The sequence below is a fragment of the Hemitrygon akajei genome, chromosome 9 (assembly GCF_048418815.1).
Source record: "Hemitrygon akajei chromosome 9, sHemAka1.3, whole genome shotgun sequence".
Taxonomy (NCBI): Eukaryota; Metazoa; Chordata; class Chondrichthyes; order Myliobatiformes; family Dasyatidae; genus Hemitrygon; species Hemitrygon akajei.
This window is the reverse complement of record NC_133132.1, coordinates 83008013-83025904: the sequence shown is the minus strand read 5'-3', so window position 1 is coordinate 83025904 and position 17892 is coordinate 83008013. Positions and strand designations below refer to the sequence as shown.

The window sequence follows — 17892 nt, the reverse complement described above, 5'->3', positions numbered from 1 at the left end:
TAGTGATCACAATTCTATCTCCCTTACCATAGCATTGGAGAGGGATAGGAACAGACAAGTTAGGAAAGCGTTCCATTGCAGTAAGGGGAAATATGGGCTATCAGGCAGGAACTTGGAAGCATAAATTAGGAACAGATGTTCTCAGGGAAATGTATGGAAGAAATGTAGCAAATGTTCAGGGGACATTTTCATGGAGTTCTGCATAGGTATGTTCCAATGAGACAGGGGAAGGATGGTAGGGTATAGGAACCGTGTTGTACAAAGGCTGTTGTAAATCTAGTCAAGAAGAAAAGAAAAGCGTATGAAAGGTTCAAAAAACTAGGTTATGATAGAGATCTGAAGATTCTAAGGCTAACAGGAAGGAGCTTAAGAAAGAAATTAGGAGACCCTGAAGGGGCCATGAGAAGGCCTTAGTGAGCAGGATTAAGGAAAACCCCAAGACATTCTACAAGTATGTGAAGAGCAAGAGGATAAGACATGAGAGAATAGGACCAATCAAGTGTGACAGTGGAAAAGTGTGTATGGAACTGGAGGAGATAGCAGAGGTACTTAATGAATACTTTGCTTCAGTATTCACTACGGAAAAGGATCTTGGCGATTGTAGGGATGCCTTACAGCAGACTGAAGAGCTTGCGCATGTATATATTAAGGAAGAGGATGTGCTGGAGCTTTTGGAATACATCAATTTGGATAAGTCACAGGGACCAGATGGGATGTACCCCAGGCTACTGTGGGAAGCGAGGGAGGAGATTGCTGAGCCTCTGGCAAAGATCTTTGCATCATCAATGAGGACAGGAGTGATTCCCGAGGATTGGAGGGTTGCAGATGTACTCCCTTTCTTATTCAAGAAAGGGAGTACCGATAGCCCAGGAAATTATAGACCAGTGTGTCTTACTTCAGTGGTTGGTAAGTTGATGGAGAAGATCCCAAGAGGCAGGATTTATGAACATTTGGAGAGGCATAATATGATTAGGAATAGTCAGCATGGCTTTGTCAAAGGTAGGATGTGCCTTAGGAGCCTGATTGAATTTTTTGAGGATGTAACTAAACACATTGATGAAGGTAGAGCAGTAGATGTAGTGTATATGGATTTCAGCAAGGCATTTGATAAAGTACCCCATGCAAGGCTTATTGAGAAAGTAAGGAGGCATGGGGTCCAAGGGGACATTGCTTTGTGGATCCAGAGCTGGCTTGCCCACAGAAGGCAAAGAGTGGTTGTAGACGGATCATATTCTGCATGGAGGTTGGTGACCAGTGATGTGCCTCAGGGATCTCTTCTGGAACCTCTACTTTTCATGATTTTTAAAAATGACCTGAATGAGGAAGTGGAGGTCTGGGTCAGTAAATTTGCTAATGACAGAAAGGTTGGAGGTGTTGTGGGACATGGATGGGTGCTAAACTGGGCTGAAAAGTGGCAGAAGGAGTTCAACCCAGATAAGTGTGAGGTGGTTCATTTTGGTAGGTTAAATATGATGGCAGAATATAGTATTGGTGGTAAGACTCTTGGTAGTGTGGAGGATCAGAGGGATCTTGGGGTCCGGGTCCATAGTAAACTCAAAGCAGCTGCGCAGGTTGACTCTGTGGTTGAGAAGGCATTTGGTGTATTGGCCTTCATCAATTGTGGGATTGAGTGTAAGTGCTGAGAAGTAATGTTGCAGTCATATAGGACCCTGGTCAGACCCCACTTGGAGTACTGTGCTCAGTTCTGGTCACCTCACTACAGGAAGTATGTGGAAATCATCGAAAGGGAGCAGAGATGATTTACAAGGATGTTGCCTGAATGGAGGAGCATGTCTTTTGAGAATAGGCTGAGTGAACTGGGCCTTTTCTCCTTGGAGCGACAGAGGATGTGAGGTGTTCTGATAGAGGTGTACAAGTTGATGAGATGCATTGATCGTGTAGATAGTCAAGGCTGTTTTCCAGGGTTGAGATGGCTAGCATGAGAGGGCACAATTTTAAGGTGCTTGGAAGTAGGTACAGAGGAGATGTCAGGGGTACATTTTTTATGTAGAGAGTGGTGAGTGCGTGGAATGGGCTGCCGGTGACGGTGGTGGACACGTATACAATAGGGTCTTTTAAGAGACTTTTGGATAGATACATGGAGCTTAGAAAAATAGAGGGCCTAGGTAATTTCTAAGGTAAGGACATGTTTGGCACAGCTTTGTGAGCTGAAGGGCCTGTATTGTGTTGTAGGGTTTCTATGTTACTATCAGAGAGACTCTCTTTGTTAAACCCATCAAAACCCTATTTTCTCAGCCACTAAAAACTTATTTATTTCTTTCCCAGTTTTTGCTTCCCTTTCCACAATGCTGCCTGTCCTACTGAGTGTTTCCAGTAGTTTTTATTGTGTAACAATATATCTAGATGTAAAATCAATAAACTGAGTAGCATATTTATGTTACTAAGAATCAAAGATCTCAAAATTATATTATGTACTTTAATGTTTATCTGTACTATGTAGTAGATTAATTAGAAAGTCAATTACTTATCACATCTTTCATGTAGTTTGGCAGATTTTTTTTCCAGATCTACAGTGTCTGTATTGTGCTGATATGTGTAGTAATGGAATGGAACATACATTTAGATGCTCCGTCAACAAAATTAAGACCTAATTCAAGGCCTAATTCAGGGAAACCGAAACAGGTCTAAGCTTTTCATGTCTGAAACACTTGTATAGACTGTACATCCCTGTTAAGTTAAGGATAGTGAGGGACAAAATTTGTCCCTTAGAGAATCAGAGTGGACAGCTATGTGCGGAGCCAAAAGAGATGGGGGAGATTTTGAACAATTTCTTTTCTTTGGTATTCACTAAGGAGAAGGATATTGAATTGTGTAAGGTAAGGGTAACAAGTATGGTAGTTATGGAAACTATCATGATTAAATAGAGGAAGTACTGGTGCTTTTGAAGAATATAAAAGTCTCCAAGATAAGTCTCCAAGTCCTGACAGGATACTCCCTAGGACCTTGAGGGAAGTTAATGTAGAAATAGCAGGGGCTCTGACAGAAATATTTCAAATGTCATTAGAAACGGGCATGGTGCCAGAGGATTGATGTGTTGCTCATGTGATTCCATTGTTTAAAAAGGGTTCTTAGAGTAAACCTAGCAATTATCAGCCTGTAAGTTTGATGTCAGTGGTGGGTAAATTAATGGAAGGTATTCTTAGAGATGTTATGTATAATTATCTGGATAGACAGGGTCTGATTAGGAACAGTCAACATGGATTTGTGCATGGAAGGTCATGTTTGACAAATCTTATTGAATTCTTTGAAGAGGTTACTAGGAATGTTGACGAGGGTAAAGCAATGGATGTTGTCTATATGGACTTCAGTAAGGCCTTTGACAAGGTTCCACACAGAAGGTTAGTTAGGAAGGTTCAATTGTTAGGTATTAATATTGAAGTAGTAAAATGGATTCAACTGTGGCTGGATGGGAGATGCCAGAGAGTAGTGGTGGATAACTGTTTGTCAGGTTGGATGCCAGGGATCTGTACTGGGTCCAATGTTGCTTGTCATATACGTTAATGATCTGGATGATGGGGTGGTAAATTGGATTAGTAAGTATGCAGATGATACTAAGATAGGTGGCGTTGTGGATAATGAAGTAGGTTTTCAAAGTTTGCAGAAAGATTTAGGTTAGTTAGAAGAGTGGGCTGTAAGATGGCAGATGGAGGTTAATGCTGATAAGTGTGAGGTGCTACATTTTGGTAGGACTAATCAAAATAGGACATGGTAAATGGTAGGGCATTGAAGAATGCAGTGAAACAGAGTGATCTAGGAATAATGGGTGATGAAGAAAGCTTTTGGTATGCTGGCCTTTATAAATCAGAGCATTGAGTATAGGAGTTGGGATGTAATGTTAAAATTGTACAAGGCATTGGTGAGGCCAAATTTGGAGTATTGTGTACAGTTCTGGTCACTGAATTTTAGGAAAGATGTCAACAAACTAGAGAGAGTACAGAGGAGATATACTAGAATGTCACCTGGGTTTCAGCACCTAAGTTACAGAGAAAGGTTGAACAAGTTAGGTCTTTATTGTTTGAGGCGTAGAAGGTTGAGGGGGGACTTGATTGAGGTATTTAAAATTATGAGGGAGATAGATAGAGTTAACGTGGATAGGCTTTTTCCATTGAGAGTAGGGGAGATTCAAACAAGAGAACATGAGTTGAGAGTTAAGGGGCAAATGTTTAGGGGTAACACAAGGGGAACTTCCTTAATCAGAGAGTAGTAGCTGTGTGGAGTGAGCTTCCAGTAAAAGTAGACAGGTTCAATTTTTTTCATTTAAAAAAAAAATTGGATAGGTATATGGACAGGAAAGGAATGGAGGGTTATGGGCTGAGTGCAAGTAGGTGGGACTAGGTGAGAGTAAGCGTTCGGCACAAACTAGTAGGGCCAAGATGGCCTGTTTCCGTACTGTAATTTGTTATATGGTTTATATGGTTATAAATTATGTACTTGCTCTTCTATGATGAACAAGTGGAGAAAAGCAGTCCTGTGTGCAATAAACATTTGAAGTGTGTAGGCTCCATACATAAATACCAATTTTGATCAGTGATTTTAAGGTTCAAAGTTTAATTTATTATCAAAGTATAAAACTCTGAAGTTGTTCTCTGATTTCTTAGTTTCTTCTACCCATGAAACCAAGAAAGAAAAGAAAGGCAGCACGATTATCAACCCCTAAGTCACTCCTCCCCACAAACAAATGAACAAAAACAGAGCAGGTACATCAACCCCCTATCCATCCTCACACACAAGTAAATAAACAAAACGGAACAGGCACATCAACCCCTAAATCCCTCCTCGTGCACAAAAAAAATGAGAAAGATGGGGCGAAAAACCCAGAATATAATAAGCTTTTGGACTGCAAAAAGAAGTGCATAATCCATTTCCAAACTGTAGAAAACCTGGTAACATTCTCTGGGCACTGCGGCAGGCTGTCCCCCCTCTGTTAGCAGAGTGATCAAAAGACATGCAGCTGCCGCTCACTTTCCACATTAGCCTCGATGTTTCAATCTACCAAGTCACTTTAATCAGCACACAATGGAAGCTTTAATTGCCGGAATGGAGTCAAAACATCAGCTTGCCCACAGTCCCGCAGCCTGCCCACCACGAGCTTTGTGCACACTGTCTCTGTTTCCCAGTATCCTCTCGGAGACTGCACAGTGCTGGAACGCCCGTACGATCTCCAAACTTTCACATTTGCCTGACCGTTTCAATCTCCCTTGTTGCTTTAATCAGCAAGCAATGGAAGTTTTAGTCAGTGAAATAGGGTCGAACATCAGTTTGTGCCCTGTCCCGCAGTCTGCCAACCATGAAGTTCACTGCCTCTGCCTTCTGGAATCCTCTTGGAAACTGCAGAGTGCTAGAACACGCAAATGATCTCCAAACAGCAAACCACATGCTCCTACAGTTCCAGAATCACATCCAGGACAAAAAACAAACATAAAAAATGTGAAATATAAAATCTCATGATCTATCCAGAAGATGTCGACCAAAACAATGTTGTATGCAGGCGCCATCTTGACCAGAGCAAATGTGTGTATCTAGCTTGAAAGAGTTTTTAGTCCAGCACTTTTACAAGTCTTTGTCAAAAAAAATGGATTTGCTTTTCTTGCCATTATAAAATTCATGTTGCTTCACTAACATTGTTGGAGATTCAGAATCAGAAACAGATTTAATATCACCAGCATATGTCATGGAATTTGTTAACTTTAAGGCAGCAGCGCACAATAAATAAGTATAGAGACAAAAAAAACTGAATTACATTTATACATATATACACACCTATTAAATAGTTAAGTTAAAATAAGTAGTGAAAAATAACAGAAATAAAATATAGTGAGGTATTGTTCATAGGTTCAGTGTCCATTTAGAAATCAGAAGACAGAGGGGAAGAAACTAATCCTGAATCACTGAGTGTGTGCCTTCAGGCTTCTGTACCTCCTTCCCGATGTGAAGAGGGCATGTTCTGGGTGGTGGGGATCCTTAATGATGGACACCATCTTCCTAAGGCACCGCTCCTCGAAGATGTCTCAGATCCTATGGAGGCTGGTACCCATGATAGAACTGACTAACTTTACATGTTTTTGTAACTTACTTTGATCTTATGCAGTAGCCCCTATGCCAGCACTCCATGCCAGTTGGCGATGCAACCAGTCAGAATGCTCTTCACAGTACATATGTAGAAGGTTTTGACTGTTTTAGTTGACAAACTAAATGTGAAACTCCTAATGAAGTAAAGCCACCATCTTGTCTTCTTTACAGCTGCATCAATATGTTGTGTCCAGGTTTGGCCCTCAGAGATATTGACACCCAGGAATTTAAAATGCTCACTCACTCTACTTCTGATCCCTCTATGAGGATTGGTTTGTGTTCCTCGTCTTACCCTTCCTGACACTGGGGCAATTTTTTTGTGCATGCTATGAACTAGACAAAGTAACTGATAATCTCAATTTGACCATTAGGTAGGTGGCTGTGGATGCCAAGTCATTGGGTATATTTAAAGCATATTTTGGTAGGTTCTTGATTAGTAAGGGTTTTAAAGGTTACAGAGAGAAAGCAGGAGAATGAGGTTGAGAAAGATAATAAATTTACCATGATTGGTGGGACACGCTCAATGGACCAAATGGCCTAAATCTACTCCTATGTCCTATAGTCAAATTATTATTTTTTCACTGCACTCATTAATTATCAGAGTGATGGAAACAGCATGTAACATTGTTATCATGTAGCAACTTGCTCAGTAAGGTGCACCTTCAGCTCTATCTGAATCACTTAAGAGCTCACCTCATTACAGTGTAGATCCAAAAAGTTTCAAAGTAAATATATTATCAAAGTATGTTTATATCACCAGATATGACCTTGAGATTCACTTTTAGACTGAGAAAAAAACATAATTCCAGGAGGGCATTGTTCATCAAAATTAATTATATAAGGACAATCTATTTCTGTAAGTTTTCTTATGAACAGTGACATCTGAGGCATAGAAAAATCGAAGCTAATGCAGGTAAATTGATTAGTGTAGATAGGAACAACTAGTGACAAAGATGTAGTTGACCAAAGGACTTGTTTCTACTCTGAGCAACTCTATGACTGAACACTTGCTACCTTTTTCTGCTTCCTTGGTGACCCGACCATAGTCAGAAGTAGGGTCTGTTGAAAATTATATCTTGTTCAGTTCTATTTATAACTGCTGTAGATGTCACCATTAACCAAAATTTTAACTGACTCTACCACATAAATAATGTGGCAAGAACAACATAGAGCATAGAAATCTACAGCACACTATAGGCCCTTCGGCCCACAATGCTGTGCCAACCATGTAACCTTCTCTAAAAACTGCCTAGAATTTCCCTACCACATAGCCCTCTATTTTTCTAAGTTCCATGTACCTATCTAAAAGTTTCTTAAAAGACCCTATTGTATCTACCTCTCCCACCGTCGCTGGCAGTGCATTCCACGCACCCACCACTCTCAGTGTGAAAACTTACCCCTGACATCTCTTCTGTACCCACTTTCAAGCACCTTAAAGCTGTGCCCCCTCTTGTTAGCCATTTCAGCCCTGGGAAAAAGCCTCTGGCTATCCACACGATCAATGCCTCTCATCATCTTATACACCTCTATCAGGTAACCCCTCTTCTCCTGTTGCTCCAAGGAGAAAAGGCCAGATTCACACAACCTGTTCTCGTGAGGCACGCTCTCCAATCCAGGAAACATCCTTGTAAATCTCCTCTGTATTCTCTCTATAGTATCCACATCCTTCCTGTAATGAGGTGACCAGAACTGAACACAGTACTCCAAGTGGGGTTTAACTAAGGTCTCATAGCTGTAACATTACCTCACAGCTCTTGAAATCATTCCGACGATTGATGAAGGCCAACACACCATGTACCTCCTTAACGACACTGTTGAGCTGCACAGCATCTCTGAGTGTCCTATGGACATGGACCCAAAGATCTTTCTGATTCTCCACACTACCAGGAGTCTTACCATCAATATTATATTCTGATTTCAAATCTGACCTACCAAAATGAACCACTTCACACTTAACTGGGTTGAACTCCATCTGCCACCTTTCATTCCAGTTCTGCATTCTATCGATGTCCCACTGTGACCTCTGACAACCCTCCAGACTATCCACAACACCCCCAACTTTTGTGTCATTAGGAAACTTAATAATCAACCCTTCTACTTCCTCATCCGTGTCATTTATAAAAAATCACAAATAGGAGGGGTCCCAGAACAGATCCCTACAGATAACCACTGGTCACTGACCTCCATGCAGAATACAAACTATCTACTGCCATCCTTTGCCTTCTGTGGGCAAGCCAATTCTGCACAAAGCAAGGTCTCTTTGGATCCCATGCCCCCTTACTTTCTGAATGAGCCTTGCATGGGGAACCTTATCAAATGTCTTACTGAAATCCATATACACTACATCCACTGCTCTGCTTTCATCAATGTGTTTTGTTACATCCTGAAATAATTCAATCAGGCTTGAAAAGCACGACCAGCTCTTGGCAAAGCCATGCTGACTATCTCTAATCAGATTACGAATCTCCAAATGTTCATAAATTCTGCCTTTCAGGATCTTCTCCAACAACTTGTCCACCACTGAAGTAACGCTTATTGGTCTATAATTTCCTGTATTATCTCTACTCCCTTTCTTGAACAAGGGAACAATATTTACAGCCCTCCACTTCTCTAGTACTTCTCCTGTCCCCACTGATGGTGCAAGTATCATCGCCAGAATCTCAGTAATCTCCTCCCTCACTTCCCACAGTAGCTTGGGATATATCTTGTCCAGACCCGGTGACTCAATATCTTTCAACAGCTCCAGTACATCCTCTTTCTTAATGTCTATATGCTCAAGCATTTCAGTCTGCTGTAAGTCATCCCCACAATTGCCAAGGTCCTTTTCCCTGGTGAATACTGCACCAAAGTATTCATTAAGTACCTCTGCCACTTCCTCTGACTCCATGCACATATTTTCATATTGCACGTGATTGGTCTATTCATGTAATTTCTTCATGTAACCTTGTAATTTTCTAAAGCACTACCAGTACCTAGTTTCTTGAACCTTTTGTAAACTTTTCTTTCCTTAACCAGATTTTCTACATCCTTAGTGTACCATGATTCTTTTACGCCACCGTCCTTTCCCTGCCTCAATGGAACATACCTATGCAGAAGGCCATGCAAACGTTCTCTGAACATTTCCCTGAGAACATCTGCTGCCAATTTACGCTCCTAAGTTTCTGTCGAATAGCATCATATTTCCCGCTACCCCATCTTACTTCTGCCTATGTACAGGCAGAAGCTGAAACAAGAGGCAGCTATAGTTAAAACCATCCACTATTGGTCCAACCTATTGACCTCCATGTTACAAGACTTCTTTCATGACGTCAACTGGAGTGTCTTTCGTGATGAGGACGTCTCCGAGTTCATAGAAGGGGTCATGGGCTTCATCGGGAAGTGCATCGAGGACATTGTCCCCCAAAAATCGGACAGAGTCTATCTGAAACAGAAACCCTGGATCAGCAGTTCCATGCGTGCTGCACTTACCACACGAGACAGAGTTTACGCCGCCGGTAACCAACAGGAACTCAAGAACTGCAGCTACAATCTATGCAAACTTATCAAGGCAGTGAAACGACAATACAGGGACAAGATCCAGATACAACTCTCCACAAACAGCACACGCAGCCTATGGCAAGCTCTACACACCATCACTGGCTTCAAAGCTAAATGCAGTGGTGCTGCCATAATCGCTGCTTCTCTCCCAGAAGAGCTAAATCTTTTTTACGCTCTGTTCAATGTCGCCAACACTGAGCCCCCGAGGAGAACTGCCGAAGTGACCTGCACCACGGTCATCTCTGTGGCTGAAGTACATAGGGGTTTCCAACGAGTGGACAGTTGCAAGGCTGTTGGACCAGATGGCATCCCAGGGCGGGTACTCAGGATGTGTGCGACACAAATGGCAGGTGTGTTTACAGACATTTGTAATCTCTCCCTCTCCCAGTGTAGAGTGCCCTCCTGCTTAAAAACATCCATTATTGTTCCTGTAGCTAAAAAGATCAAAGAAACATGTCTGAATGACTGGGGTCTTGTCGCACTCACCTCAATAATTAGCAAATGCTTTGAAAGGCTGATCAAGGACAATATCTGCAGCATGCTACCGCCCACATTGGACCCTCTACAATTCGCCTACCAACACAATCGATCAACAGATGATACAATAGCCACAGCTCTACATCTACATCTTAAACATCTGGAGAAGAGGGATGCTTATGTGAGAGTGCTGATCTTGGACTACAGTTCAGCATTCAACACCATAATTCCCTCCATGCTTGAAAAGAAGCTCAGTGACTTCGGCCTTAACCCTACCTTTTGCAGCTGTATCTTGGTCTTCCTGTCAGATTGCCTGTAGGTGGTAAGAGTAGGCTTCCTCACTTTTGCCCCCCCCCCCACCCCCCCGGACCTCAACACCTTAGGGCTGTGTCCAAAACCCCTCTTTTACTCTCTGTTAACCCGTGACTGTGTCACTACCCACAGCTCCAATCTGCTAATTAAATTTGCTGATGATAATACATTGATTGGCCTTATCTCAAATAATAACGAGCCAGCCTACAGAGAGGTCATCATCCTGACACAGTGGTGTCAAGAAAACAACCTCTCATCCTGGACCCTAGCACTCGGGAGGCAACGCACAATCCTGGTGGTCCTTTTGCTGCCGTAATATCTCTTATCTGTCCCCCAAACTATCGAGTGCCCTATGATTATTTCTCCACCTAACTTCACCTAATCCTTCTGAGGCTCAGAGTTGACCACAGGGTTATTGGTCTGGCTGAGTGGAACAAGATGAAGACTGGATGTACTACAGTAAACCTGACTTCCTAAAATAGCAATTGGCCAGTTGAGATTTTCAGTCATTTTAATAGTTTTAAGGCACAAGCTGTGATGGAATACTTTCTACTAATCAAAGTGAGAGCACCTCCGATATTCAAGAAACAATATTCTCCAGGCTAAAGGAATCTGCTTCATTGATACCTTATCCACACTTGCATCCCTTAATATTTATTACCGTCACAGATATCCTGGAACAATTTGCCAAGACTACTTTAATACCACCACCCAACTCCTTTGCCTCCGTCATCTGAAAAGACAAGGGTGGTGAGCATATGGAATCAGCAATTTCCTGCAAGTCGCATCTAATCCTGATTTGGAAATATATCTACTCTTTGTCATTAAGTCAAAAATCCTGAAATTTGCTATTTAAATCACTGGGAATACTTGTTTCCACATAGACTCGTGCTGTACAAGCTGAAGTATCTCTCGATCATGTCTAGAGCTATTAGGGATGGACATTAAATGTTAACCCTGTTAGAAACACCCTCATCCTTCGCGTGAATTAAAAATAACAATTTATGAGGTGGAAAATGGGGTGTGAATTTGGTTTAAAATTACTGTGCAGAACTTTTATTGCCTGGAATTGAAGCCCTGCACTAAAATAACCTTTAAGTACCAGAGATAGAAAGAAAATTGCACACATTGTAAATCTAAATCGTAGAAACAAACATAAAGTAAGAATTGATTAACATTTTAGCTTTTTACCTGAAACTAGCTCCACTCAATAATGCATATTGTATGTTGCATTACAAAATATAAACTCAGTGCTATTTAGTGGAGCAACTTCATGCCCTGTTTGACAGTTTATCGAAAATATTTCTGCATTGTTAATTTAATTTTTATGTTTTATATACCAGTTAATGTTAATTTCTCCACTTTTTTTCCAATATTTCAATGAACAGTATACAAAGATTTTGTACTGTGAGCTGGGATGTCTTGGGGAAAAAAAAGGAGTAGAAATTACAAAGTGCATCTATTTTGGAGGCCACTGCTTATATGACATTTTCAGGTTCTTATGTTGTGTATATGATGAAGCTTTTTTAGGCGACCTCATGATCAGGTAGTAATAGATAAGGGAGGTTACTTCTCTTAGGACAATCTGAGCAGCAATCACCAATTGTGGGCTTGTTTTAAAAAACGGTTTCTGTGAGCCAGGAAGACTCTATGCCGGTCGTTTTTGTCTTTCTTTTTACCGTTCCATCTTTATCTTCTGAAAACTTTATTTTTTGCAATTGAGTCAAAATCCTGGAATTCACTACTGACTGGAACTTTGAAAATACCTTTATCACTTGGACTGTAAATTCAAGATAATGGCTCACTGCTATAGTTAAAGAGATATTTTGATTATCTTTGTAATTCATTGGATTGTATAGGATGTACAGAGAAATAGGCCATTCAACCAACTAGTTCATGACAGTAGTTATGCTTTACTCTATCAGCATAATGATCTAATTCCCTCATGTGTTTGTTCACTCTCCTTTTAAATGAATCTATGCTAACTGCTAGAACCAGTCCTGTAAAAGTGGTTTTTCCCAAAAAATGTTGAGAAGTTTCTTCTGATGCTCATTTCGATTCTTTCATAAATATTTTATATTGCTGACCACTAATTAGGATCTTCCTCACAAGTGTAAATATTCTCTCTATATCCACTCTTTAAAAATCTTTCCTCATTTTAAGGACCTCTATAATCTCACGTTGCAGTCACTTTTGCTTAAGGGATACCACTTTCAATTCAGAGTTCACGCTGTGGACTTCTCTAAATGAGGAAAACCATGAGAAATCTTTGTGTAAAATAGCTCCTTTCAGTCTGGAAGCTTAATCACAGAAACATGGAAAATTGACTTAGAAATTAGTCGTTCAGCCCTTAAAGCTGCCTTCTGTGGTAGGAAATTTCGGATTCACTGCCCTTTGGGAGAAGACATTTCAAATGATATCAATTCAAAGTGGCAAAATTTATATCCTGATACTATGATCCCTGGTTCTGGAATCCTCTCGCTAATCAGGACAATAGACAATAGGTGCAGGAGTAGGCCATTTGGCCCTTCGAGCCAGCACCACCATTCAATGTGATCATGGCTGATCATCCACAGTCAGTACCCTGTTCCTGCCTTCTCCCCATATCCCTTGACTCCACTATCTTTAAGAGCTCTATCTAACTCTTTCTTGAAAGCATCCAGAGAATTGGCCTCCACTGCCTTCTGAGGCAGAGCATTCCATAGATCCACAACTCTCTGGGTGAAAAAGTTTTTCCTCAACTCCACTCTAAATGGCCTACCCCTTATTCTTAAACTGTGGCCTCTGGTTCTGGACTCTCCCAACATCAGGAACATGTTTCCTGCCTCTAATGTGGCCAATCCCTTAATAATCTTATATGTTTCAATCAGATCCCCTCTCATCCTTCTAAATTCCAGTGTATACAAGCCCAGTTGCTCCAATCTTTCAGCATATGACAGTCCCGCCATCCCGGGAATTAACCTCGTGAACCTACACTGCACTCCCTCAATAGCAAGAATATCCTTCCTCAAATTTGGAGACCAAAACTGAACACAGTATTCCAGGTGTGGTCCCACCAGGGCCCTGTACTACTGCAGAAGGCCTCTTTGCTCCTATACTTAATTCCTCTTGTTATAAAGGCCAGCATGCCATTAGCTTTCTTCACTGCCTGCTGTACCTGCATGCTTGCTTTCATTGACTGATGTACAAGAACACCTAGATTTCGTTGTACTTCCCTTTTTCCTAACTTGACACCATTCAGATAGTAATCTGCCTTCTTGTTCTTGCCATCAAAGTGGATAACCTCACATTTATCCACATTAATCTGCCATGCATCTGCCCACTCACCCAACCTGTCCAAGTCACCTTGCATTCTACTAACATCCTCCTCATATTTCACACCGCCACTCAGCTTTGTGTCATCTACAAATTTGCTAATGTTACTTTTAATCATTAATTAAATCATTAATGTATATTGTAAATAGCTGCAGTCCCAGCACAGCCTTGCAGTATCCCACTAGTCACTGCCTGCCATTCTGAAAGGGTCCCGTTAATCCCTACTCTTTGTTTCTTGTCTGCCAACCAATTTTCTATCCATGTTAGTACCCTGCCCCCAATACCATGTGCTCTAATTTTGCCCACTAATTTCCTATGCGGGACCTTATCAAAGGCTTTCTGAAAGTCCAGGTACACTACATCCACTGGCTCTCTCTTGTCCATTTTCATAGTTACATCCTCAAAAAATTTCAGAAGATCAGTCAAGCGTGATTTCCCCTTCGTAAATCCATGCTGACTCGGACCGATCCTGTTACTGCTATCCAAATCTGCTGCTATTCCATCTTTTATAATTGACTCCAGCATCTTCCCCACCACTGATGTCAGGCTAACTGGTCTATAATTCCTTGTTTTCTCTCTCCCTTTCTTAAAAAGTGAGATAACATTAGCTACCCTTCAATCCTCAGGAACTGATCCTGAATCTATACAACATTGGAAAATGATTACCAATACGTCCACCATTTCTAGAGCCACCTCCTTAAGTACCCTGGGATGCAGACCATCAGGCCCTCCTTGTAATTTATCCAGTCATGTTGGTTTTATAGGTTTCTATTAAGCACGGTTGTTTAATTGTTCTTGGGTTATACCCTCAGGAATTAGTTTAGTAAATTTTCCTTGCACTTCTTCCATTGCGAAAACCATTCTTCATCAAGTACATAAGAGCAAAGGTAAACATAACAACTGATGAGATTTACCCAGGTCATGCTCATCTATAGAAGATATTGTGACTCCTTTTATCAAATCCTTTTGCAATGAAGACCAGCATACCATTTCCAGTTTTAACTGCTTTCTAGTTTGGCCTTAAGTGGAGGCCCATGCTACCTGTATTTTACCAAGCTGACACTTGAATATGGACTACAGCCCAGCCATTCATTAAACATATTCTATGCCATTATGTTGAATGTTCTGCATGCAGATTCAAAAGTAGCCTTATTATTTTCCTATGTTTGAATATTGGTTGCAGAGAATTAAATAGAAAAAGCATATTTCAATCCTGATCTCCAGTGCTCTTCATGTGAAATTTACCCATTCTCCAGTGTCCAAATGGATTTGCACCGGGGGCTCCAATTTCTTCTCACATCACAGCATTCAGTTTCATAGATTATTTGTTATTTTTTAATTGATCCCTAGTGTAAATGGGCAACAGGATCTGGAGGCAGTGACTGGAATGTGAAGGGTGCAGATTCAAGTTTCTTGCCATAGGAATACACACAGTATAAGTGCAGTGAAATCTGGCTTTTGCAGCACTTGTTACAAACATAACAAGCACAGATTACATAAATCTAAATTAACACAATTATACATAACTTATTCATAAAAAAAAACATCAGGGCATCAGTGCAAGTTGATGAAAATGTAATCCGAGGTTGAATTAGTGTTTTTCAGGTTGGTTAAAGAACAGTAGTGAAGAATCTGTTAAACCTTGAGGAATGGGCCTTTAGGCTCCTGTGCCTTCTGCCTGATGGCTGCAATGAGAATGGCCCAGATAGATGGATTCTTAAATGATGACTGCCACCTTCCTGAAACTTTACCTCTTGTAAATGTGTTTGATGATGGAGAGAGTTGTATATGTGGTGGCACTAGCTGTGTTCACCAATTTCTGTAGCCAGTGCATTAGAATTCCCATTTCAGTCTGTGAGGCAACACAGTCAGGATTATTTCCACTGTAAATCTATAGAAGTTTGTCAGTCTTTGATGACATGTTGAATCTCCTTAAATTTCAAAAAAAAAAATTGAGACCTATGCCTTTTCAAGGTCACATCTGTGTGCTTGGGCCAGGATAGATCCTCTGGGATGTTGCCACCCAGGAAATTTCTATCACAGACTCTTATAGGAGGAGTGGTACTCATTCACCTGACTTCCTTTACAATCACTTTTTTGGTTTTACTGACTTTGAGTGCAAGGTTGTTGTTACGACATCACTCAACCAGATGACCTGTCTCTGTATGCCACCACAATACCATCCATGATTCTGCGAACAACAACGATGTCATCAGATTTGTTGATTGGGGAGTAGGTTCTAAAGAATATCAGTAGGTGCATAGATCTTTCCTATATGAAAGAAAGCTGCCTGATTCATTTAATTCAAAAGAAAGATAATTAACAGTTAGCATGTTCGAACCTGGTGGAATTGTCTGTGTGATGAAATGCAGTAAGAAAAGTCAGGCTGTAATGGAAGTGTCCATGCTACAGGATCAAGCTTCTGGACCTGTGGCATTTCGTTGACAAAAGCATGAATAATAAAGTACTATGTTTGTTACATAAATGTTGCTATCAAAATGACACATTGAAAATCAACATTTCACCTGTTGTTTTGAAGCCTTGCCTGAAATTGAAATAAATCTTGCCTTGTTTGTCTTTCTAGATAGCTTTAGGAACAGTAACTAATGTAGAAGAAGCAGTGAAATGGCTGAGCTATACCTACCTATATGTGCGGGCTAGAGCAAACTCAATAGCCTACGGGATCAATTACAAAGCCTTCCAGGTAAAAATAAAATAAAATTAGAGCCTCCTTGAGTATTCTACTCCTTCATTTACAGCAAACTAATATTAGTTTGTCTCTAAGTATTTTACTGATAACACAAGACCTTTTAAGTTTATTGAATGAACGTCAATGCTATTGATCCACAAAACTAAGTCCATGTTATGTAGGATCATCATATTGTAGCTGATTATAGTTTGTTTACATTGTTTGTTTAACAGTTATAATGAAAGTACTATGAACTTGCGTTTAGTAGTTCAATGCTCAATGTGTCGTTTAAATAGATGTGTTGTTTCAGTTGACTTGAATCTGCATTTAATTTAATTATAATGGAAGAAGTGATTAATTCTAAATATGGTTATAGGAAAGACACATTGAAAAACAGTTTCCTGACTTAAATTTTAGGATGAAGATATAATAATAAAATTTATTTTAATGTTTGCTTAGAAACATTCTTTACTGTTCTTATGTTGTTCGTTAATATTCCTTAATCAGTTGGACCCTGGACTGGAAAAATACAGACAAGAGCTTGTCATTGAGGCCGGTCGAAAATTGGACAAAGCCAGGATGGTCCGCTTTGAAGAGCGAACTGGTTATTTTTCAATAACAGATCTTGGTAGAACTGCCAGTCATTTCTATATTCAATATAATACTATTGAGGTATGAATTTCAAATGTTTGCTACACTACCTGCCTGTGTGATATAATAATTTTGGAAAATATTTATTGTTATGGGATTCAACTTTATCTGTACAAACATACAATACATCTAGCAGAAGAGATTTTTGAATTAATTATTGATTAAGCAGAGAATGAAACATTATATTCCCATATAATAAAAATTATATCTGAACACTTTGCCATTTATCTATAACAGGGGTTCCTAACTTGGGATCCACAGACCCCTTGCTTAATGGTATTGGTCCATGACATAAAAAAGGTTGGGAACCCCTGATCTAGAGAGATAATATCATATTCTTGTTTTGTAAATATTAGATCTTCTGATTTCTTACAGCTTTCATTTCCTTCTATACACTTTTAATTTCTATATTCATTCTGAAATAATTTTGGTCTTCAGCACAATTTGTAGCAAGACTGGAGAAATCTTTGAGCACAGGCCTATCAATAGACCTGTCTTTTGAAAATTCTCTAGTCCATTTTAACTTTTTTTAAATCTTTTTACTAGTGAGGGCAAGCCTGGACAAGATAATAAGTGGCCTGCCGGCCCTCTGAAGATGTTCATGTATCGGGCACAACAAACCCCGGAAATGGTTATTGCAATCAGACTGCATTCTGTTTCACAGCATTCTGGCACACTTGTATATGTAATTAGTGTGTCTCTTACTAATGGATACCTTCAAAAATTTAACTAGATTTTCAGTAATGAAACAAAACCAGGTGAAATTTAATGACAGATTGCAAGCCATATTATGGGGTGCTTACCCAGACACATTATTTCTT

General features: G+C 40.2%; 1 protein-coding gene across 2 annotated transcripts in view; it reads left to right on the top strand.

Annotated features, from left to right (window-relative positions):
* Positions 1–17892, top strand: part of ascc3 (activating signal cointegrator 1 complex subunit 3) — a 360447-nt gene that overhangs the window by 173978 nt on the left and 168577 nt on the right. For both annotated transcript variants that reach the window (XM_073056467.1, XM_073056468.1), the window contains exons 17-18: positions 16316–16435; positions 16928–17092. In XM_073056467.1, the coding sequence (XP_072912568.1) occupies positions 16316–16435; positions 16928–17092 (285 nt within the window). The remainder of the gene's footprint in view (positions 1–16315; positions 16436–16927; positions 17093–17892) is intronic.